At 45.4% G+C, this 23,653-nt stretch overlaps 1 protein-coding gene across 6 annotated transcripts in view; it reads left to right on the forward strand.

Moving 5' to 3' along the window:
* The window catches only part of CIT (citron rho-interacting serine/threonine kinase), a 196,271-nt gene that overhangs the window by 31,511 nt on the left and 141,107 nt on the right, over window positions 1-23,653 (forward strand). For all 6 annotated transcript variants that reach the window (XM_075533368.1, XM_075533372.1, XM_075533371.1 and 3 more), the window contains exons 6-9: window positions 1,996-2,138; window positions 12,065-12,158; window positions 18,808-19,011; window positions 22,313-22,466. In XM_075533368.1, the coding sequence (XP_075389483.1) occupies window positions 1,996-2,138; window positions 12,065-12,158; window positions 18,808-19,011; window positions 22,313-22,466 (595 nt within the window). The remainder of the gene's footprint in view (window positions 1-1,995; window positions 2,139-12,064; window positions 12,159-18,807; window positions 19,012-22,312; window positions 22,467-23,653) is intronic.

The following is a 23,653-nucleotide window of genomic DNA, read 5'->3' on the forward strand; positions in this document are numbered from 1 at the left end:
AGACATTTTGAATGTCAACATATATTTAAATCAGACGTAGACATTAGTATTCACCCACATGCCCAGGGCCTGTGGAGAACCAGGTTGGGATGGGTGGGTGTGGTGTAGGCAGCCAGGTGGCTCCTCTGGACTCTTGCAGGATTGGGGTGAGTAGCTGACATCTGCGGGGAGTTTGAGGCAAATAAAATATGCATTGTAGTTATCTCTGTTAAGTATTGCTATTCTTAATAGTTTATAAATCCATTTTTTCTTTTTAGCAAATGGAAGCTTACACTTCAAATAGAATTATTGAGTATCTCTTGCTGAAGGTTTGCTAGTGAATGAGATGGACAGCCAGTTTATACAGCGTCCCACCCAGGACATGCAAGCCACTGGCTCCTCCTCCAGGGGTCTCTGGTTGGAGAATGACTCGACACTGGATAGGCTTCCTGGACTTTGTGGGCCCAGCCTGGGGTTTCATGGAGGATGGACTGACATTCTGGTCTTGCTGTTGAGAAATTTCTCTCCTCATTGCGGACTAAATCCAAAGAGGTGCCTAGATAGTGGCAGTGGCCAATCACATTCCAGAGTGGGCTTCTGGAATGCAGTCCCCTGAGAGACTTAAAGTTGGCTTTTTTTTTTTTTTTTTTTTTTACAAATACCAAGAACTTTATTTGGATTTTGCCTTTCCCAGACAGTATTTGGGATGGCTTAAAACAAACGGCGCTTAGAGGGTGGTTAATAGAATGGGAAATTGAAATGAAAGGCAGAAGAATTCAATCAAGGTTAGCCTGCTTGAAGCAATGATCGAATCAGGTCTTAGCGTTTTGCCCTCCAGAGCGGACAGGAGCGCACAGTAAGAGCTGGAGAGTGGAGAAACTGACCCGGGGCCTCCTTCATGCCAGCAACTGTGCCAGGCTCTCTGGGGACTTTGTCCCACTCCATCCCTCATTCAGTCCTGCAAGGGAGGGCAGTCTCTTCTCCATTTCACCGGGGGTGGGGTGGGGGAACCACACTGCTGAGCTGGTGTCTGAAGCTACCCCAGGCCAAGTAGCTTCAAAGCTACGTGTTAAGTCAGTAACATCACTGGTTGATCAGAGAGTGGAAAGGTTTCAGATCTTCTTCAGGGCAGACCATGTGTATTTGCTAATCAAAAATTTTATCTGAGCCGTCAGAGTCCTTTTCCAGAATTTTCCCCCTGTGTATATATCAGCAATTATAGTAATTTTATTTTTCTGGTGAGAGAAAAAAAAGGAACGGTCATACCTGCCTCTTTTTATTGTAACAGATAACTTCCCATGGCACTGTGAATGGGTCGAGCTGGTTTCCATGTCAGCACCCTATCCCTTCAGTTAGAGAGATACTATTTTGAGCCAATCTCTTATTGATGGATACTTGGATGATTTCCAGAGCTTTTTCCCTCCTTGTCATAAAAATGCTACAGTGAATCTGTTTATCTGCAAACTATTCTATCTGTAAAATAACTTGTTACAAGTGGAGTGACTAGGTCAAAGGCTATAGATTCACATTTAAATTTTTAATAGAGACTGCCAGATTGCCTTCCAGTCAAAGGAAAGGATTGTACCACGTTTCTGGCATGGCTCCTCTGTTCTGCTGGGTGCTGGGGTGGGGTGGGGGGGGGGGCAGAAGGAGGAAGCATAAATGATGCAAGAGAGTTTGTTGCCCTCCAGGAATTTCTATCTCTGCCATGTACCCGATACTAGGGAATGTCTGGGGTACCAACTTGGGTGGGTGGGCGAGTGGGTGGATTTAATTCAACCTTTCAAGCTCTCCTTGCAAACATTGTGCCTGGTGCCTGGAGCCAGTCTTTCATTATTGATTTTCTGGGTAACAGATGTAGTCTCCTTAGGGCAGAGACCCCCATCCTCCATGACTTACAAGATGTGTTGTATGTCTTCCTTGCTTTGTGAAGACATCGTAATTATAACATGTCGGGCGGTATTTGAGGATCTAATTGGATGCGTGAACAATGAATACGTTTGGCATTCTCTGCAGGTCATGGAATACCAGCCCGGAGGGGACTTGCTGTCACTCTTGAACAGATATGAGGACCAATTAGATGAATATATGATTCAGTTTTACCTAGCTGAACTGATTTTGGCTGTTCACAGCGTTCATCAGATGGGATACGTACATCGGTAAGTGAGACTCTAGTGGCACAGGGAGGGGTTCTCCGTATCACAAGCGCCTCTCTGCCGAGAGTGAACGAATGAATGAATGATTTCTGCCTCAAATAAAGTTCCATCCAATTTTTAATCCAGTCTCACCTGTAACCGGATGAATGTCGGCTTTCCGGAGTGGCGGACCCTTCAGCTTGCCTCTTGAATAGTGAAGTGGGTTAGGACTGTGATGCTGTGAAGTTGGCTAGTAAGAACTGCTAATGTGGCTCAGCCGGGAGCATCTTTGCATGCATCCGGTGGGTGGTAAGGTGGAAAGATTGGTTTGCAGAAGGGACTGATACCTTTTGTAGGAATGGGTGATCTTAGAGCCCCTGTACTTTTGGCTGCATCCATTAGTCCTTTACAAAAGAGTCCTCCAGAGTTCTAAGTCGGCAATTGTTTCTACCAGGACTTTAACCTAACTTGAACCGGTTTGGCCATGACCAACAAAGTGAAGCCAGAACAGGCCCAAATGTTTACAATTTGGGCAGTGCGCAGTGCTAACTGGAACAGGATCCAGCTGCAATAATCGAAGCCTAGGATTATTGCCAAGATGGCAGAGAGCAACACGCATTCAAAGTGGTGCTGTTGGCTGCCATCTTTGTGCCAAGCCTTGTTGTTTTCCTCTCGCTTGGTCAAGAGATTTGGTTGCTATGCAACACACACGCTGCCCCTATTTTCTTTTTTTTTTTTTTAAACATTTTATTAGGGGCTCATACAACACTTATCACAATCCATACATAGACATACATCAATTGTATAAAGCACATCTGTACATATTTTGCCCTAATCATTTTCTTTTTTTTTTTTTCTTTTACATTTTATTAGGGACTCCAACAACTCTTACCACAATCCATACATATACATACATCAATTGTACAAAGCACACCCATACACTCCCTGTCCCAATCACTCTCAAGGCATTTGCTCTTCACCTAAGCCCCTTGCATCAGGTCCTCCTTTTTTTCCCCCCCTCCCTCCCTTTTCCCCCCTCCCACATATGCCCTTGGTAATTTATACCTCGTTATTTTGTCATATCTTGCCCTATTCGGGGTCTCCCTTCCCCCCTTCTCTGCTGTCCCTCTCCCAGGGAAGAGGTCACATGTGGCTCCTTGTAATCAGTTTCCCCTTTCCAACCCACTCACCCTCCACTCTCCCAGCATCGTCCCTCACTCCCTTGGTCCTGGAGGTATCATCCACCCTGGATTCCCTGTATCTCCAACCCTCCTATGTACCAGTGTACAGCCTCTGTCCTATCCAGCCCTGCAAGGTAGAATTCGGATCATGGTAGTTGGGGGGAGGAAGCATCCAGGATCTGGGGGAAAGCTGTGTTCTTCATCGATACTACCTCACACCCTAATTAACCCATCTCCTCTCCTAAGCCCCTCTATGAGGGGATCTCCATTGGCTGACACTTGGGCCTTGGGTCTCCACTCTGCACTTCCCCCTTCATTTAATATAATATATATATACACATACATATATACATATACACATAAATACACATACATACACACACTTATATTTTTTTTTTGCATGATGCCTTATATCTGGTCCCTTGGGCACCTCGTGATCGCACTGGCCGGTGTGCTTCTTCCATGTGGGCTTATTTGTTTCTGAGCGAGATGGCCGCTTGTTCACCTTCAAGCCTTTAAGACCCCAGACACTATCTCTTTTGATAGCCGGGCACCATCAGCTTTCTTCACCACATTTGCTTATGCACCCATTTGTCTTCAGCGATCCTATCATGGAGGTGTGCAGTCAATGATATGATTTTTTGTTCTTTGATGCCTGGTAACTGATCCCTTTGGGACCACTCGATCACACAGGCTGGTGTGTTCTTCCATGTGGACTTTGTTGCTTCTGAGCTAGATGGCCGCTTGTTTATCTTCAAGCCTTTAAGACCCCAGTCACTATCTCTTTTGATAGCCGGGCACCATCAGCTTTCTTCACCACATTTACTTGTTCACCCATGTAGGCTCCAGCTGTTGTGTCGGGAGAGTGAGCATCATAGAGTTCCAATTTAATAAAAGAAGGTATTCATGCATAGAGGGAGTGTTTGAGTAGAGGCCCAAGGTCCTTCCGCCACCTTAATACTTGATCTATAAATATAGACACAAAGATCTATTTCCCCAACCTCCTATATATATTTGCATGTACATGTCTTTGTCTAGACCTCCATGAATGCCCTTTGACTCCTAGCTCTTTCCTCCATCTCCCTTGACCTTCCTCCTGCCCTACTACCATGCTTCATTGCCACCTGGGCTAGAGTATACCTCTTCTCTAATCAACCTTACCCTTGATCATTTCCCACCAGGCCTGCCACTCCCCCTTCTCTACCCTTTGGGGTCCCATGTTTTTCCCTTGTCCCTGGGTTTGTTAACACCACTTCCTTACCCCTCCTACCCCCCACCCCAAGTCCCCCCGGAACTGTCGGTCCCGTTGTTTTTCCTCCCGATAGTTCATCCAGCCTGTCCTATTCAGACAGACCTGTGGAGTCACTAACATGCACGAAAACTAGACAGAGGAACACAAAGCAACAGTATATAACCGGACAACAAAACAACCAAAACAAACCACTGAAAAAGAACAGAACAAAACAGTTCACAAGAGAAAAGCTTGTAGTTAGTTCAGGGATCTTTGCTGGCCCTTAGGAGCGTTTTCCAGACCAGTCTGTTGGGGCACCACGCCCTGGCCCCAAAGTCCACTTTCAGCATTCCCTGGGGACCTTGCCACTCCATTCCCTTGCTGTTCCGCTGCACTCCCCCAGTGCATTGCCTCGGTGTGGTGGGATCAGGTCAGGTGCAATTCCCACACTGTGTCTCCGGTGCTGTCCCCTGTATCGCCCTTAGTCACTGAGGGGCATCATGTCTCATAGTAGGGCCAGCCATGTTGTTCTCTCTGTGGACTGGCTGCTCTACTCAGGAACATCATCATCACGGCCTGGTGGGCCAGGCTGTGCTCCACTCTCTCCTCCTGCCCCTTCATCTGCTCCCGTGTGCTCTGGTCAAATATGACCATCTCCCATAGCTGCAGGGTCAATGTCGTCCTTTGGAACAAGTTCTTTTCGGGGGAGGGGCAGGAATCCACTTAATTTATGGTGCTGGGGCCTGCCTCCCAGGCCTCTCCACCGGTTCCGTCCTCCACGCCGGGATAATGCATTCACACCTTGCGACACTGGGTTGAAGTCTGGTCCCACTTTCCCTGTGGAGATATAAACAATACCCTCCCCTTGGGTGGATTAATGCCCCATTTCTGTCATGCTGATTGTACTTACCTCAGGGGACTCATGTTGTACCTGTCCCTTTGGGACTGGCTTACCTCGCTTAGCATAATTCCTTCCAGCTCTTCCCATGACATAACGTGTTTCATGTGCTCATCGGTGCTTTTCAATGCTGCATAATACTCCATTGTGTGTATGTGCCAAAGTTTGCTAATCCACTCGTCTATCGATGGAAACTTAGGCTGTTTCCAAGTCTTTGCTATTGTGAATTGTGCCGCAATAAACATTGGAGCGCATATGACTGGTCGTGTTTTATTTGCTGCTTCAACCGGGTATATGCCCAGTAGAGGGATGGCTGGGTCGTAAGGTAGATCGATTTCCATTTTCTTTAGGTATCGCCAGATTGCTTTCCACAGTGTCTGTACAAATCTGCACGACCACCAGCAGTGGAGGAGGGTTCCTATTTCACCACAGCCCCTCCAACACTTGTTGCTCTCTGATTTACTGATCTGGGCTAGCCTCAGGGGTGTTAGGTGGTATCTCATGGTTGTTTTGATTTGCATTTCTCTTATGGCAAGGGACTTGGAGCACTTTCTCATATATTTATTGGCCATATTGATCTCCTCTCTAGTGAAAGTTCTTCTCATTTCTTTTGCCCACTTCCTTAGGGGGTTAACTGTTTTCCTCTTTTTGCAGGTCATGATGGTGTTGTAGATTTTAGTAATGAGCCCTTTGTCTGACGTGTCATTACTAAAAATCTTCTCCCAGTCTGTGGGTTGCCTTGTCACCCTCTTGGCAAAGTCTTTCGAGGTGCACAGGTGTTTTATTCTTATTAGATCCCATTTGTCGATTTCCAGATCACCTGTGTGTGTCCCCTTCCCTGTTGCAGTGAGCCTATGTGCTCCCTGGGCCAGTGCTCTGAGATTAGTCCCAATTCCTTCCTTAATGGTCCTGATGGTTTGGGGTTTGACTTCTAGATCTGTGATCCACCTTGAGTGTATTCTTGTGCATGGGGTGAGGTAGACGTCTTGTTTCAACTTTCTACATGTGGATATCCATTGTTTCCAGCACCACTTATTAAAGAGGGCATCTGCTTCCCACTTGACGTTTTTGGGGCCCTTGTCGAAGATCAGTTGTCTATATGCTGATGATTTTACTCCTGGGCTTTCTATTCTTTTCCACTGGTCTGCGTGTCTATCATTGTGCCAGTACCATGCTGTTTTGACCACTGTAGCTGTGTAGTAGGCATTAAAATCAGGCAGGGCGAGTCCTCCAATTGTGTCCTTCTTCTTGAGGAGTTCTCTGCTAATTCTGGGTTTCTTCCCTCTCCATATGAAGTTGGTGGTCAGTTTTTCCAATTCTTTGAAGAAGGTTGATGGTAATTGGATTGGTATAGCATTGAACTTGTAGAGTGCTTTAGGAAGAACTGTCATCTTTACTATGTTCAGCCTACCTAACCATGAGCAGGGGAGCTTCATCCATTTGTGAAGGTCACTTTTGGTTTCCTGTAATAGGGTTTTATAATTATGCTTATATAGGTCTTTAGTATTTTTTGTTAAGTATATTCCTAGGTATTTCAGTTTGTTCTTGGCTACTGTGAAGGGTACTTCCCTCTTAATCGCCTCTTCCATGGCCCTGTCCGATGTGTATAGAAACCCTACCGACTTCTGTTTATTGATCTTGTATCCTGCTACTCTTCCGTATTCCTCTATTGCTGTAAGTATTCCAACTGTGGAGTTTTGGGGGTCTTCAATGTATAGGATCATGTCATCTGCAAATAACGATAGTTTCACCTCCTCCTCTTCCAACTGGATCCCTTTGATGTCCTTCCGCTGTCTTATGTTGTTAGCCAGAACCTCCAAAACGATATTGAATAGAAGAGGGGACAGGGGGCATCCTTGTCTTGTACCCTTTTTCAGTGGTATTGTTCTTGTCTTTTCTCCATTGACTATGATGTTGGCTGTTGGTCTTTCATAGATAGCTTGTATGAGCTTGAGGAACTTACCTTCCAATCCTATCTTCATGAGTGTTTTGATTAGGAATGGGTGCTGGATGTTGTCAAATGCTTTTTCTGCATCTATGGATATTATCATATGGTTTTTATCCTTTTTCTTCTCGATGTGGTGAATGATATTGATGGATTTTCGGATGTTAAACCATCCCTGCATCGCTGGGATGAATCCTACTTGGTCGTGGTGAATGATATGCTTGATGTTCCTTTGTATTCTATTGGCCAATATTTTGTTAAGGATTTTTGCATCTATGTTCATTAGAGATATTGGTCTATAATTCTCTACGCTTGTGGGGTCTTTTCCCTGTTTGGGTATCAAAGTAATGCTGGCTTCGTAAAATGAGTTTGGGAGCTTGCCGTTCTTTTCTATGTTATGGAATACTTTGTGGAGGATCGGTGTCAGCTCTTCCCTGAATGTTTGGTAAAATTCTGCTGTGTAGCCATCTGGCCCTGGGGCCTTTTTCCTTGGTAGGTTTTTGATGACACTCTCTATTTCTTCCTTCGCTATGGGTTTGTTGAGGTTCTTGATCTCTGTCTCAGATAATCTAGGGATAGATTGTTTTTCTAAATATTTATCCATGTCTTCCAGGTTTCTGAATTCATTAGAATACAAACCTTCATAGTACTTTGTGATTATCCTTTTTATCTCATTGGGGTCTGTTGTTATTGCCCCCGATTCATCCCTCATCCTGGCTATTGATGATTGTTCCTTTCTATCTTTGGTAAGCTTTGCCAGGGGAGTGTCAATTTTATTAATTCGTTCATAAAACCAGCTTCTAGTTGCGTTAATCCTTTGCATTGTTCTTTTGTCTTCCCACTGGTTTAACTCCGCCCTGATTTTTATTATTTCTTTTCTCTTGCTATTGGAGGGGTAGTTCTGTTGACTCTGTTCTAGTTGTTGGAGGTTTTGTGTTAACATATCTGTCATACGCCTTTCTTCTTTTTTCATGTATGCATTCAGTGATATCAAGCTACCTCTGATAACTGCCTTTGCAGTGTCCCATAAGTTTTGATATGTTGTATGCTCGTTCTCATTAGTTTCTAGAAATTTCCTGATATCCTCTCTGATCTGGACCTTAACCCATTCATGTCGCAGGAGATCGTTGTTTATTCTCCAATTGGTGGCCCTTGCTTTTCTGGGTGCCCTTCTATTAATCTCCAGCTTTATGGCATGGTGGTCTGAGAAAGACGTCTGGATAATATCTATGTGTTTGAATTTACTCAGGCTGGCCTTGTGCCCCAGCATGTGATCTATTCTTGAGAGAGATCCGTGTGGATTGGAGAAGAATGTGAAACCTTTTGCTTTTGGATGAAAGGCTCTATAGATGTCTATCAGGCCCTGTTGCCTAATTACATTGTTTAGCTCTCTGGCCTCTTTGCTGAGCTTCTTTCCCTGTGACCTGTCTTTCTCTGATAGTGGAGTGTTGAAGTCCCCCACTATTATTGTTGTTTCCGTGATTTCTTCTGTCATTTTTTTAATAGTTTGTTTGACGAAATTTGCCGCACCATTATTAGGTGCGTAAATATTCAGTATGCTTATTGCTTCCTGGTTTACTGAGCCTTTGAGCATTATGTAATGTCCCTCTTTGTCTCTTTTTATGTTTTGGATCTTGAGATCCATTTTGTCGGAGATTAAGACAGCCACTCCTGCCTTCTTGGAGTTACCATTTGCTTGGTAAACTTTCTGCCAGCCCTTTATTCTCAGCATATGCTTGTCTGCTTGCTTAAGGTGTGTCTCTTGCAGGCAGCAGATTGATGGGTTATGTTTTCTAATCCAATCCTCCAGCCTCTTTCTTTTAACATATGAATTGAGCCCATTTGTATTCAAAGTGATTATTACAATCTCTGGCTTCATGGTTGCCATATTCTGTTTTGTGTTTTGGGTCTTTGCCTATCTTCCTTCATATCAGTGTACTGCGTTTGAGTGGAGGGTTTCTATCCTGTCCTCTTTTCCATCTGAGACCGTGTTGTCCTGGTACGTGTTGCTGGCATGTTGGCTTCTAGATGGAGATGGGATATATGGTGGTCTCCTGGAGGTTCTAGTTGGAGCTTGATCTTCTGGCCATAGTGAGTCAGCCAGTATGTTCTGCAGGGTCGGGTGACTTGCAGTATATTTTTTGAGTTCTTCCTTGTCCTGGAAGACCCTTATCTTACCCTCTATCTTAATGGATAACTTGGCAGGGTATAGGATTCTGGGGGAGGCATTTTTATCTTTCAGAATTTGGAAGATGCTGCTCCATTCTCTCCTCCTCTTCATGGTTTCAGCTGATAAGTCTGAGCATACCCTTACCTGCGCTCCTTTGTATGTGACTGTCTTCCTTTCTCTTGATGCTCGTAGAATTTTCTCTTTTTCCTCTAAGTTGGATAATTTTACAATTATATGCCTTGGCGTGTTCTTCTTGGTGTTTAGCTTAGCCGGCGTCCTCTCTGCTTCCTGTATGAGAGTCGGATTCTCCTTTGTTAGGTTGGGGAAATTTTCTTCCAGGAATTCCTTTGCTATCTTGGCGGTCGATTTGTGTGTTATGTTGTGTTCCGGTAGACCAATTATTTGAATATTATTCCTCTTCATAGCATCTGTCATTGATCTCAGGCTGTCTTCTGTTTCTTTAATTTTCCTATCTGATTGTTTTTCTCGCTTGCTTCGTTTGTTTTGAGCGTCCTCGAGTTCACTGATACGGTTCTCAGCCTCCTCAAGCCTAGATATAGCTTCTGTGACCTTTTGTGTGGCCTCTGCTACCTCCTCTGTTAGTTTCTGCAGTTCCTTTTGGTGGATAGTATTCATCCCCTCTATTGTGGACTTCATCCCCTCTATTGTGCATTTCATCCCTTCTATCGTTGCATCCTTATTTTGGTTTTCTTCTCTTAGCTCCTGTATTACTGCAAGCAGAGTTCTGAAGATTTCCTTTTGTGGCTGATCTATATCTGTTTCTTCTATGAGTGACGTTAGGTCTGTTAAAGTGCCTCGTTTTTCTGATTTTTTTGTTGGGAGTGATGTGGTCTGTTGATTTTTCCTTGATCCTTTAATAGGCCCCATGCTTCTGGGAGACAGGAGTAACCTTATTGTGTGGAGGCTCAGGCCACTGTGCCGTCTCCTGGGGTGGCTGGGGCGGGCTGCGGCAGGCTTAGGGCTGGCACTGGGGACCCAACAGGGCCCCAGGTGGTGAGAGCTGGCTGGAGCTCACTGAGGGCTCCTCAGGGACTGCAAAGCCTAGACTGCAGGTGGAGTGTTTGATCTGCCCGGGCTGGACACTGCAGGGAACAATGGTGTTCGCTCTCCGCCCTTTTGGCGCGAAACCGCAGGGGGTAATGGCGCCCTTCCTCTGCTCAGGCTCAGAGTCGCGGCCGCCGGGGTCCCCGCAGCACCCTGGGGAGGGCACCTACTCTTGTGCCTTGCGCAGGGGGGGGCCCTTGGTGGGCAGACTCAGCAGCGCGGGGCGCGGCGCTCCGCGGAAGCTCAGGGTCCGGGACAGGCGCGGGTTGGGCTATGGCTCCTGTTGGCGGGAAGTGCTCAGCGCAGGGTCCCGGCCAGGAGTGGAGCTGGCACTAGGCTGCCAGGGGCTGGCGGGGGCGGGCGGGGGTGGGAGGCCCGCGCACGGAGGGCAGGTGGAGAGGTCCGCGGCAGCGGTGCGGGTGGATGGTCCCCCGTGGGGGTCGCCAGACAACCCGCGGGTCCGCTCCCCTGAGCTTGGATGAATGGAGGGAGGGACGTGGGCCCGAGGGCAGATCGCTGCCCTGCGGGGAGAGGGGAACTGCGGGAGAGGAAAGCTTCTCTCCCAGTGGAGATCCGCGTATGGGGAGTGGGGAGTGGGCCGCTGGAGTAGGCAGGGCAGGCAAGTGGCTCTGGGCTGGCGTCCGTTTGGGGATGGAGCCTAAGCCGGTCGCCAGTGAGCTCACGGCAGCTTAGTGGCCAGAGATTCCCACTAGTCCGGTCCTCATTGACCTAGACCCCTGCTCCGGACAAATACGTGGGGTAGGACTGGGGTGCTGTCCCAGGGGGATATTTCACTCACCAGACTCTTACTATTCAGCTACCTGGTCGCCAATCCCGCTTTGTTTGGAGGAGCTCTCAGAGTATGCGGGTGTCCCTGTCGGCCATCTTCCCCCTCTCGCCCCTATTTTCTAAGAGCAAGATTAAGTGTGGAGCTGGGCATGGGCTTGTGATTTTTCCCAGTCCAGTCAGTGTTCCAGTTTATCTCCACATTTCAAAATGTGGGCCCATTCCAGTGTTGCTTCTTCAGCAGCCACGACGGGACCGGGCTGACCTCGTTTGAAGCCCTGGTGGCCTCAAGGCTGCGCTCCTCTGGTGGGTCACGTACATCTGAGAAGGCGGTGGTAATGTAGTGATGGCCACACTAGCGACCGTGAGATCCGGACTGGAGCCCGAGCTTTCTGTGGACTAGTGACATCACCCCGGACCAAGTCCTCTGGATTCTTCGGATCTTAATTTTTCCATAATGTCAGTTGTACATCTCTAAGAGACACACTAAAGACAAGGTTTGGTTCGCATAAAACAGATAACCTTCTATTGTTGCCGTTTCTTTTTGGTTAAACGTGCTCTGCCTAGTGAGATCTGTGTAGCCGCATAGCTGCAGTACGGTTGCTCGCAGAATCGGGGCTGCTTGTGGATTGGACTGCGAAGGCGCCACTGACCTGTGCCTGGTTTTCTTGCAGGGACATCAAGCCTGAGAATATTCTCATTGACCGGACAGGTCATATCAAATTGGTGGATTTTGGATCAGCTGCTAAAATGAACTCCAATAAAATGGTAATGAAATGGAAAGAGATCAGTAAATAGATGTGGGGTACTGTGGTACCAGAAGCTCGAGAAACACGGCCTATGGCGGAGGAGAGACCTGGCGGAGCCTTGGTCTGCCAGTGGATGTGATGATGCTGTGGGGCGGGGCTGGCGTGGGGGCTGGTGGCCCACAGAGCTCTTGTCCAGACCTACTCAGTGTTGGAGCCCTTTGCTGTGTAGTACTTGTTAGTACCTTACAACCCCTGTTTAGGAAGATTCATACACTTTGATGGAAAAGAACAGAAAAATGCTTTTTATCCCCCACTTCATTTTCCTTGCCAGCTGTAGGCTGTCTTCTGTGATTCACCTAGTTTACTTTAAAATATTTTTTTGTGAAATTGAATCTTCTTTTTTTCCCCTCAAATCCTCCACTCCTCAGCAGCAATCTTGAAATTAATTACCAGAGTTTTCAAATGGAAAGTCCTTACGTGTTAAGAGCCAAGTGCTCATAATGTCATATTTAAGTCTTAGATCTTTGGTAAAAATTAAACCACATTCTGCATTGCTAATTAGGAAGGCAAGAGGGTAGCTGTTGACCTCCAGAGTGAGAATCTTATGTAAGAAAAAGATGACCGAGTGAAAACAATCTTACAAAGCTGGGGCATGCTAAAATGTGATCAGTCTCTAAGAGAATGTCCGCTTTTGTTTTCAGACTTAATTTTACAACTGGAGCCACTCAGTGACCTAGACATAACTGTAGGAACGTGGCCTGGGATTCCTTTTCTAGGAAATACTGCTTCTAATTCAAATTCATGAACTAAGAGATTGGAGAAGCTGCTTCTCTAGATCCACGAGTTAAGACCTTTCTGTGTGTGAAGTTGCCTTTTTCCTTTAGTTCTTTGGAGGAAAAGCGAGTATTCTTAGGTTGGTGTTAAGACAAGTCTAGTAGTTGCATTAACCCTGCACGCCAACATCTGGCCTCCCCGCTCTGCAGATCTGAGACCTACTGGAGATCGTTTACTTGGTGTTCAGGCCCTGGGGAAGCAGACTGCCTATGTGGTCCGCAGTCAGGGATTCTCAACCGCCTTGTCATGGTTTTGATGGTGATAGATATGTTTTTATAATCTTACTTGATCATGAAGAATCAGGTTACAGGTTCGAAACATTTTGTATTTTTAAAATTATGTACAATTTAGAAACAGGCATGAACATTTAAGTATCGCATGTTGTGGAATTAGGCATAGGGCAAACAGTAAACAAAGCACTTTAATCACCTAGGAGTCAAAAACATAAATAGTACATTAATGGTAGAAAGTCATGATTCTAGAAAGAAATTGAAGCCAAAGTATGGCACCCATAGCTTGATGACACAGCCTCGGCATTAATGACATGTTGGACATGTTCATTATCCTGGGTTGGGGGCACTGTCCAGTGCATTGTGAGGTGATTAGCAGTAGCCCTGTCCTCTACCTACTAAGTGCCAGAAGCACTCTTCCCCCACTAGTGACAACCCAGCATCTTTCCTGCCAAATGTCCCCTGGGGACAAAACACTCTGCCCCCCTCCCCTCCTTCCAGTTGAGAGAGTCATTGCAGCAGATGGAGATGCATCCAAAAGCTAGATAGATAATGAGCTCACAGCCAGACGTGCATTTGCAGGAAGAGAAGCTCAGTAGACTAGACCAGGATCCCAAACCATTGTTTGGTCAAGAAGTGGCAGTTAAGAGTGGGGCTCTCCCTTGAGTGTGTTGTCCCTCTCTTCGCTGCCCAGGAGGGAGGGAGGGAGACATCTTTCTCACGGCCATGGAGTCCAAGCTGACCCGCAGTGGCCGCCTGGGGGTTTCTGAGACCGTACCTGTGGATGGGAGTCCAAAGCTCAGTCTTTCTCCTGTGGAACGGCTGGTGGTGGTGCAGCCCGACGCATAACCGCTACACCTCCAGCTCCTCTGTTCATCTCAGGGGTTTATCCTTCAGTGATTCACACGGGCCCTTTTAGTTTCGTTAATCCTGGCAAGGAGTTTCCCAGAGGCACACTGGGTTTATTTGAAGCTAAAGGCTCAAATAAAGGCTCGCTGTTTCAGTCTTGGAGATCGGACCCTCCATACCCACTCACTTGAGAAGATCACACCTCTTCTGCCTTTGGAGAAAGAATTGCCTTTCCACTCTGGAGAACATTGTGGGTTTAGATAAGATTCTCACTCTGGAGAACATTGTGGGTTTAGATCCAGAATGCGGCTGAGCAAATAAGAAAGACTTTCTAGAATTTGTTTTAAGCGACAAAGGCCTTTGCATAATAAACCAACTGCCATTGAGTAAACTCAGATGCCTGTGAGAGGACTCAAACCTCTGACTTCTCAGTTAGCTGTCGAGGGCATTCACTGATAGCACCACACAAGGATTGCTTCGCTTTATAGAAGACCAGCAGTCTACTACCTGAATCTTATAAAGCATGGTCTAGAATTAAAGTGGATTTTTAAATTTTTTTGATCATTGGTGGTGGTGGGGGGGTTCAATTGGTTTTCATTAAGTAGAAGGCTTTGTAGGCATAAAGTAGATTTTTCCCCCTCCTGATAATATGTAGAGGGCAACTAAAAAAAAAAAAGTGCCCTGGATTGCTGCCAGGGTACTTACATGCCCAGATTGACTCCACACAAACGGTGTTTACCATGTCTCTGTTCGGGCCAGTGGGTGGCTGCAGACAAGTGCTCTCAGTAATACATTTGTTTTGGTCTCTGCAGAGTGTCTTCAAAGCACAGGTCCAAATGAAAGAGGAGCTTCTGATGTTTGCTGGGGCCAATTCAATTCAAGGCAGAGAGATCAGTGCAGAAAGTTATGGTCACCTTTTGGGGAGAATCTAAAAGGTTACTTTTGATACATTTTTCTCAAATGATGACCATTGATGCTTATCATTAACAAAAAAATTTAAGAAAGTTGAAAACTGCATTGGTGAGAAAAAGGTCAGAGAATTTGTGCTGATTTCCCCCCGCATGATGACAGTGCAACTACACATTCTTCCAGGGTAACAAAAGCTATTCTGCAAGAATTTCATTGGGAAACTATCGTACTCACCCGATGACTCTCAAATGTAAAGACCATTTAAAAGGAACATGATTTGCGTTCCTGAAGGATGCTACACTGCCATTTTGACGTGGTACAAACCAAAGAGCGGGGAATTTTCAGGAAAGGCAGAGCGGTGAAACACCATCTTCAGAGGGACAGAGACCTGGGTGGAGGGCATGTTGAAAAGCAGTAGCTTCACACTTTGATATTTTTGTTTAGTGCCAGCTTCTGTGACTTTTGACTTAGCCTTGCATGTAACAAATTGGAAATTACTAAAAAAAAATTACTATATGGTACTCATTAAAAATTTATCTTCCTTTTTTTATGGCCCCAGATATATTCTGTCTATTTTTAATGGGTGGGAATCATAGCTATGTTGTGGTTTCCATTGTCTACTGAATATGTTTCAAGCTGATGATTCAGGAAGCAGTTCTGGGAGGTTTTTCATTCATTAGTCTAGTCAGGGGCCCACTGACCACATGGCCTTAGTTGTCTGAGTGGAGCTGGAACGTGCCATGCCCTGCTCTGTGACTAGAGGCAGTGAGTGGGTGGAGCGGGTCCAAGTCCATAGTGACAAAGAGCTAACAGTCTAGCCTCTCTCAGTTCTCAGAAAATGGTTGTGAACCCCAAACGAAGATTGTAAACAAAGAATGTTACAGTGGTGTTCAGTGATAATCAACACCAGTTAGCAGCTGCTAGCCCAAAGAGGGAAGGCTCTTTTTAGGTTTATGTAGACAAGAAAGGACTGATTTCCACACAAAGAGTAACAGGGAGATTTTCTTTTCTTGTTTTGCTGCTGTTGCAGGTGTATGTTTATGTCGTGAGCAGCTAGAGAGAGAAAATTGGGTTTAAGTGGTTTTATGTTTCAGCATTGTATGAGGAAGCATTTGGAAAGAATAAGGCAGTGATTTCCTTACATAGTGGTTTTTCTTTCTTACTTGCTTTTTGTCTTTAAAGAATCTGGGTTAATCCCCCTTTTGCTTTTTCCGGCTTCTCTGCTTCCCAGAATTCCACGTGCACTTTTGCCGACTAGTCATTCTCTGCATCTTCTCTTCCAGAACAGTGTGGTTGTCTTCCCTGTGAACACAGATAACTGAGGTTGAATAACACCAGAGCCTTGTTAGAAAGTGCACTGCAGGAAGGCTGATCCCCGCTGCACCTTTAACTTTTAATATTCCATCCAGAGCAGATGGCTGAATCCCAAACAGGAGATTGGAAGCACGCGGCAAAGCCCTTACGGAAACACATGCCGTTTCAGGTGGAACAGCTTCCGTGTGCTTGTCTAATGGAAGTGTAGTGGTCATTAATTGGCATTAAGAACCTTTGTTCATGGCAACTATATTCGCTAATAGGCAATGTACAAAGAGCAAACTAGGGAGTATTTGCCCTTTTTATAGCTTTCTAATACAAATTAGTAGTAAAATTTAGAAAATGAGGAAATAATTGAACTTAAATGTGCCTAATCACTTACCTGTTATAGGGCAAGCAATTGTAGGAGAGCTGCCTCTCTCTGTGATATGTAATCATGCCTTTGAACATGAAGCCCGGGACAGTCTGTACTGTTTGGTTCGTTTTCCCTGCCGTACCCCCCCATCAAGTTCCCACAGACGCTTTCATTGTGAGCCAGTGGCCATGCATCGCTGCAAGCAAGGATGTCTTCCAAGGACTCCTAAACAGCCCCACGTGGCCATAACATACACGCTAACACGTGCAAATGGTGCATATGTCGTGATTGAGGTTACGAGGCATCAACTCACTCACATGTACTGTCATCGAGTGGTTCCTGGAGGACCAGGGAGAAGCGCCCCAGTGGGTTTCTGAAACTGGAACTGCTTACAAGAGTAGGAAACCCCATCTTTCTCCGGAGGACCCGCTGGTGGCTTCCGTCTGCGGTCTTTGTGCTCCGCGGCCTAATCCGTAGCCTCCAGCACCAGGGCCCCCCTGGGAGGAGTAAAGGGTTAGAATCCAACCAACAATATAGCAGCATTCCCTTGTCTAGTCAGACCGAGAGTTTACAGTTTTTCACCTTTTGCATCGTCGATTAAAGCATTCCAAAAAACAACAGCACAAGAGCCTTTTCTGTGTTCACCGTGAGTATTGAGGATTTTTTTTTTTTAACCAAAACTCTGTTAAGGACTTACTAACATTGACACATGCAGTAAAGGACAGAGGTCTTGGCTCGGACTTTTTAATACTCAAGCTTCCCCTGAGTTAAATTGCTTTTCACTTCTTCCGTAGGGCTGCCTTACTCGATTTCCCCACTGTGTCTCTGCCTTTCCTTTGAGCACCAGCCTACCTCTTGGGCGGCGTGACTTGGATGGGCTTTCTTACATGGCATTAAGTGGCAGCCCTTTCCTGACTCGAAATCCTGTTGCCCATGAAAGAGTGCACGGCTTCAGCAGAAATCATACCGCTCTGCGTGTGGCAGTAGGCTGGGCCTTAGAAAGAGGCCGCGAGAGGAGGACTAGAAAGCCTGGGTTTGTTTTCCATAAAGAGGATGCTTTGGGGCAGCGGGGTGGATAGAATCAAGGTCTTCCTGAGCCGGGAAAGAAGATCCTGTACTGTCCTGTCAATGCACTTTGTTCTCAGACCTCAAAGCCAAGCACATGTACCCTTTCGATCCAAAGCCAGCCTTGAATATGTTGGGCCCACCCACGGCAATCTCTCAGCTCCCTCGGAGACACTTAACACCCTTTAACAGAGAGGACATTCTTTTGCACCATGGACCTGCAAATCTGAGAGAAGTCCTTTTATGATGCCGTGTTACTGGCCCGTGATCGACACAGTGTGTGGCTCGCATAAGGCTGCCGCCTTCTGTTTCGGTGGGATGAACGCTTAGAGGGGTGACCCCCTTAGACTTCTGACTTTACAGTTCAGTTAAAGAAAAATGTCAGTCTGCGAGGTTGCTGAGGAAGAATGGGGATGGGATGAGGGAGAAAACCTCTGTAATCAGCATCATTTGAAGACACACAGGGCATTCCAACACTAAAGTAGAAGGACACATTCCTCAGAAAGACAGTGCTGTAAAAGAATGCGTTTAGCTTTAAAAAGGTCTCCTGTGTCCTCCCAGTCTCCCTCTGCCAAGGTCAGGCACTCAGTTCCCTGGAACTGCAGAACCCCGGGTTTCTGAACAGCGGGGAGGGATCACAAGCACAGGGTGAGGAAAATGAGCTCGTTAACGTGAGCTGTTGGCGGAAGTGCTTTATCACGTCTTGCCCTGTGGGTGGGCCAGTTAGGTAGGGATGTTGCTTCTAAATGCAGCTTTCCAAAATTTTTAACTGACAGTAAGATGCATTAATGGAAGATTGATCATATAGATTCACCTTTAGAGTTTATTATCTCACTGTTGTAAGTAGGAGGCCTTTGATCATATCAGAAGCTTGTACTGGGTGTATATATGTATCTCCAACTCTGGTTTGTGCCACCAAAGGGTAATATTATGTGCTTGTTTATTTTTATGTTTTGAACTAGTAAATTGTTTGCATTTCATTGAAGGAAGGTTAAGTGCCCGAGAGAATAGTAATCAGTGGCAAATCAGCTTCTATCTGAAGTGTGCTAGTTAGCAATCTACTTGAGGATAATTGAAAGCTTGCTACAATCACATTGTTTCTGGGTTTCTAGGTGCATGCTAAACTCCCAATTGGGACCCCCGATTACATGGCCCCAGAGGTGTTGACCGTGATGAATGGAGATGGGAAAGGAGTGTACGGCCCGGGGTGCGACTGGTGGTCTGTGGGAGTGATTGCGTACGAGATGATTTATGGGCGAACCCCATTCACCGAGGGGACCTCGGCCAGAACCTTCAGCAACATCATGAATTTCCAGGTAACCAACCGTTGGTTGATTTTGAAGTAACACTGAAACATGTCTTTTAAAAATTATCCTGGTGAAAGTTCATAGCCAGCAGTACTGAATAATCACAACAAGCAAGTATATTGTCGATAGCAATTGGTAGGATTAGAAGAAGACTCACTGGGAATCCAGGACAGATGACCCCTCAGGACCAGTAGTGAGAGTGATGATACCGGGAGGGTGGGGTAGAGAGGGGGAAACGATTACAGGGATCTACATATAACTTCCTACCTGGGGGATGGACAACAGAAAAGTGGGTGAAGGGAGTTGTCAGGTTGTAAGATATGACAAAATAATAATCTATAAATTACCAAGGTTCATGAGGGAGGGGGTAATGAGGAGCTGATACCAAGGGCTCAAGGAGAAAGGATGTTTAGAGGATGAGGGCAACAAATGTACAAATGTGCTTGACACAATGGATGTATGTATGCATTGTGATAAGAGTTTTATGAGCCCCCAATAAAATGATTTAAAAAGAAAAAGACGACTCATTAACAATGTCCAGTATGCAGATGTCACAACCTTGCCAGGTGTTTGCTGATGATAAAAGACCACGACCTTCAGGATAGATTACATTTCAACATAAAACAAAAATCGTCACAACCGGACCAAAAGAGAACTCCATGATACATGGAGAACAGATTCAAGTTCTCAAGAATTTTGCTTTGGATCCACAATCAATGCCCATGGAAGCCGCAGGCAAGACATCAAATAACATATTGCATCGGACAAATCTGCTGCCGAAGACCTCTTGAACGAGTTAAAAGAAAAAGACAGCATTTTGAGGACAGTCGTGTAGCTTACCCAATCTGTGATAGTCTCAGGTATCTTGTATAGATCCGAACACCGGAAAATCAGGACCGAAGAAAATTCGACGCCTTTGCCTTACGGGCATGGTGGAGAATACTGACGGCACCAGAGACTGCCAGGCTGGTAAAGTGGAAGGGCAGCACAAAGAGGAAGCCCTCTCGGCATGGACTAACACGGTGGTTTCGTCGATGGGCGTAGGAACAATTGTGAAGATGGCACAGGACCGGGCAGTGTTTCGTTCCGTTGTGCATGGGGTCCCTGTGGGTCAGAGCCGCCTCGATGGCATCTAACAGCAATCCCTCCGCCCCCAACAACAATAAAGCTGGAAGAATGAACAGCTTTATTCTGAGAAGCAAGAACGATGGGGCTTTGTTTCCTGCACTCTGTGTGTTGCCTGGAGGGACCGCTCCCCGGAGAAGGACATCATCTTTGGCAAGGTCGAGGGCCAAGGGCGATGGATGGACTGACACAGTGGCTGCAGCAGCAGCTTCAAACGTAGGAATGATTCGTGAGGGTGATGCAGGACCAGGCGGTGTGTGTTCGCTTGCACATGGGTTGCTATGGGTCGGAAACGACGACAACTTTGTGCCGAAGCTTTTCTAAGCACTGGGTCGATTCTGTTTCACTGGAGCCCGGCTTCCATGACCACAACTCTACTTGTGATACTACACCTCTGTTTTGTGCAGCAATACAAAGAATTGCTACCAGTTAATCTGTGATGTACTGATTAGAAATTGCATCTTACTGTTAAAAGCCATTCAGTTAATAAATATGAGTACATGTTAATGAATATGAGGAAATGTAATTTATTAGCTCGATTAATTGTGAAACCCATAGTAGGTATTACTATTCTCATTTTGCTTATGTGGAAACCAAGCTAATGCGTGATTGAAATAGCTTTCCCAAAATAATAACAGTTTTATGTCTGGCTTGATGTTCACTGTACTGCTGCTTAGGACTGCCTATTGAATATGATAGTAAACTTAAGTGAGGAAATGGAAATGGATTAGATATATTGTAATTATCTTTCTGCATAGTAGTAGACTTAAAACTATTTCCTATCGTGTTATCTATATTAAATTTATTTCTTAAGACTATAACCTGCATTGCCATCTTTCTAGAATGACATGTATATCATAATATGACATATATATATATGAAAATGTAGCGAATTCTTTTAAGAGCATTGGTGGTGCTGTGAGTTAGGCAGTGGGCAGCTCACAGTAAGGTCAGCGGTTCAAACTCATCAGCCACTCCTTGGGAGAAAGATGAGGCCATGTGCTCTTGGTAAAGATTTACAGTTTCAGAATGTCTGGAGGATCTCTGTGAATTGGAATTACTTAGATGGGTATGAGCTTGAAAAAGTTTTTTTCGGTTTTGAATTATTAATTATTCTGGACTTAGCTTTTAAATTAAAGTTTCCTTTTAAATGACCCTGGTGGTGGTGCCAGTGGTGGTGGTGGTGCTAACCTTTTGCCTTCAGTCTAAGTTACCCATTGAATAAAGATGTATTCAGGTACTCTTTTAAGAATGATAAATATGAGCTCTAACGACCACAGCAACTTGAAAGGCTCGTTAGGAAACGTAGGAGGCAGTGCGTTCTTGCTCATGGAGAAAGGAGTGCTTTGGGAAAGGAGAGTGAGAATAAGGCACAGCTTCAAGAAGGTAGTCCACGCCATTAGATTGTCCAGGTTGTTGGTAGATGCCTGCGAGTTGGTTCCGACTCATAGCCACTCTCCGTACAACAGAATGAAACTCCCTGGTCCTGTACTAGCCTCAGAATTGCTGCTGTGTTTGCGCCCATTGTCCGGTCACTGTCACCGAGTCAGTCCCTCTTGTCGAAGGTCTTCTTCCTTCTGTTAAATCTGCATATGTTCTGCTGTGTATATTTTTAACAGCAACAACAACAAAATTGTACTTGGCACCTAGTCTGGACCAGGTACCATTGGGTCCCAGGGCTCGCGGTAAGGCTAGGGTTCTCCCTTACCTTCCTTCTTCCCCTTCCTTACAAGTAAGTCCCAGTGTTCAGTATGATGTGCTACTGCAGAGTTGAGAGAAGCATGTGGAAGGGAGTGATGGGGAAGAAGAGCTAGCCAGGGAAGGCAGGATGGGGGCCCGGGGTGGGGTGGGGAGGTTGGTCCAGGCAGAGAACACTGCGATTTGTCCAAGGAGCTTTAAATAGCCCATCATTGTTGGGATGGGGCTTCTAGCTAGAGGTGACTGGAGAGCGGAGCGAGGGTTGAGAAGGGTATTGAACCCCTGCGAAGGAGCTAGCCTCTTGCTGTTAAAAGACCGTCTATTTTAGGAAAATGCTTTTGGTCCAAAGTTAAGAGGGCACAAAATTTCCTTCCTTTAAAAAAAAAAACACAAAAAACTTTCATAGATGAAAGTAGTTTCTTTGGGACATGAGGAGGCTGACTCATTGCTCTAAGGAAATAATTACTTTATTTTATTTTTGGGACAGCGATTTTTGAAGTTTCCGGATGACCCCAAAGTTAGCAATGAATGTCTTGATCTGCTTCAAAGTTTGTTGTGTGGGCAGAAAGAAAGACTGAATTTCGAGGACCTTTGTTGCCAGCCTTTCTTTGCGAAAATTGACTGGAAGAACATTCGTAACTGTAAGTAGAGCCCTGTTCCTTAAATTTGGGTGTTGAGGTTAGGATATTTTGACAGTGATTTGAAACTTTTTTGTCCCAAAGACGCTCCTATAAATTACTCAAGTGAGGGCTTGGGAATAGAAAAGGCTGCAAACGTAGCTGACTTGGAGTAATAATTCGGCTTTGAAAATGCTTGCACAGAACAGAGCCATTCAGCAAACTCCACATTTCAATGGCCTTCAACTGGGCCATTCATCAAGCTCCATGTTTACAGTGCCTTCCAAATGTGAGCGGGCTTCCAAAAGTGTACGGATGAGTGGAATTGAACGAGAATACAATTCTTCTCAAGACCCTTTGAAACCCCCTTGAATGATCCCGACATTAAATTTCAAGCATGGTTGACGGAGTTGACAACTATCCCTTGGTTTCTTAGTTTCCTAGTCTTACAACAACAATAGCAGCATTAAAATGATGATAGGAGGTGGGGGGTAGGATGGCTTTAAAGGACAAACATTAATTGTCTAACAATTCAGGGGCTAGTGCCCAAGTTCAGGGTGTAGGTCCTGAGGGCAGATCATTTATCTCTGTTAGCTTCCAGTAGCTGCCAATATCCTGGGGCTTATAGACAGTGTTTCCTGGTCTGTGTCTCTCTCTGTCTGCTCTTCTTTCAAAGATACCTTTCAGAAGGGATTAGATTTAGGACCCATCCTACCCTCAGGGAATTCCTTAGCATAACAAAAGAAATATATATATATATATATATATATATATATTTGAGTTTTATTGGTACTTCATCCATGTATCATACAATTCAATAATTCAATCTATCAAGAGTTGTACAATCATCACCACAATCAAGTTTTAGAATGCTTGCTTCTTCCTTGTACTCACTGTTATTCATATAATTAATTTTTTCAATTGTGACCAAAATATACACGTGTTAGTCTGGGTAAACTAGAGAGACAAATTCATGGACACTCATATGTGTATAGGAAAGAGCTTTATATAAACAGTAAATGTACATTAAGAAAATATCCCAGCCCAATCCAGATCAAGTCCATGAATCCAACATTAGCCCGTGTGCCCAGTACCAGTCTGTAAATTCCTATTCAGATTCACACAACACTTGCAATGATGCCAAGTGAAGAAAGATCACAGGCTAGGGGGTGGAAAGTCTTGTGGATCCAGTAGTGGTGGAAGCATCTTAG

The sequence above is a fragment of the Tenrec ecaudatus genome, chromosome 16 (assembly GCF_050624435.1).
Source record: "Tenrec ecaudatus isolate mTenEca1 chromosome 16, mTenEca1.hap1, whole genome shotgun sequence".
In the NCBI taxonomy this organism is placed as follows: Eukaryota; Metazoa; Chordata; class Mammalia; order Afrosoricida; family Tenrecidae; genus Tenrec; species Tenrec ecaudatus.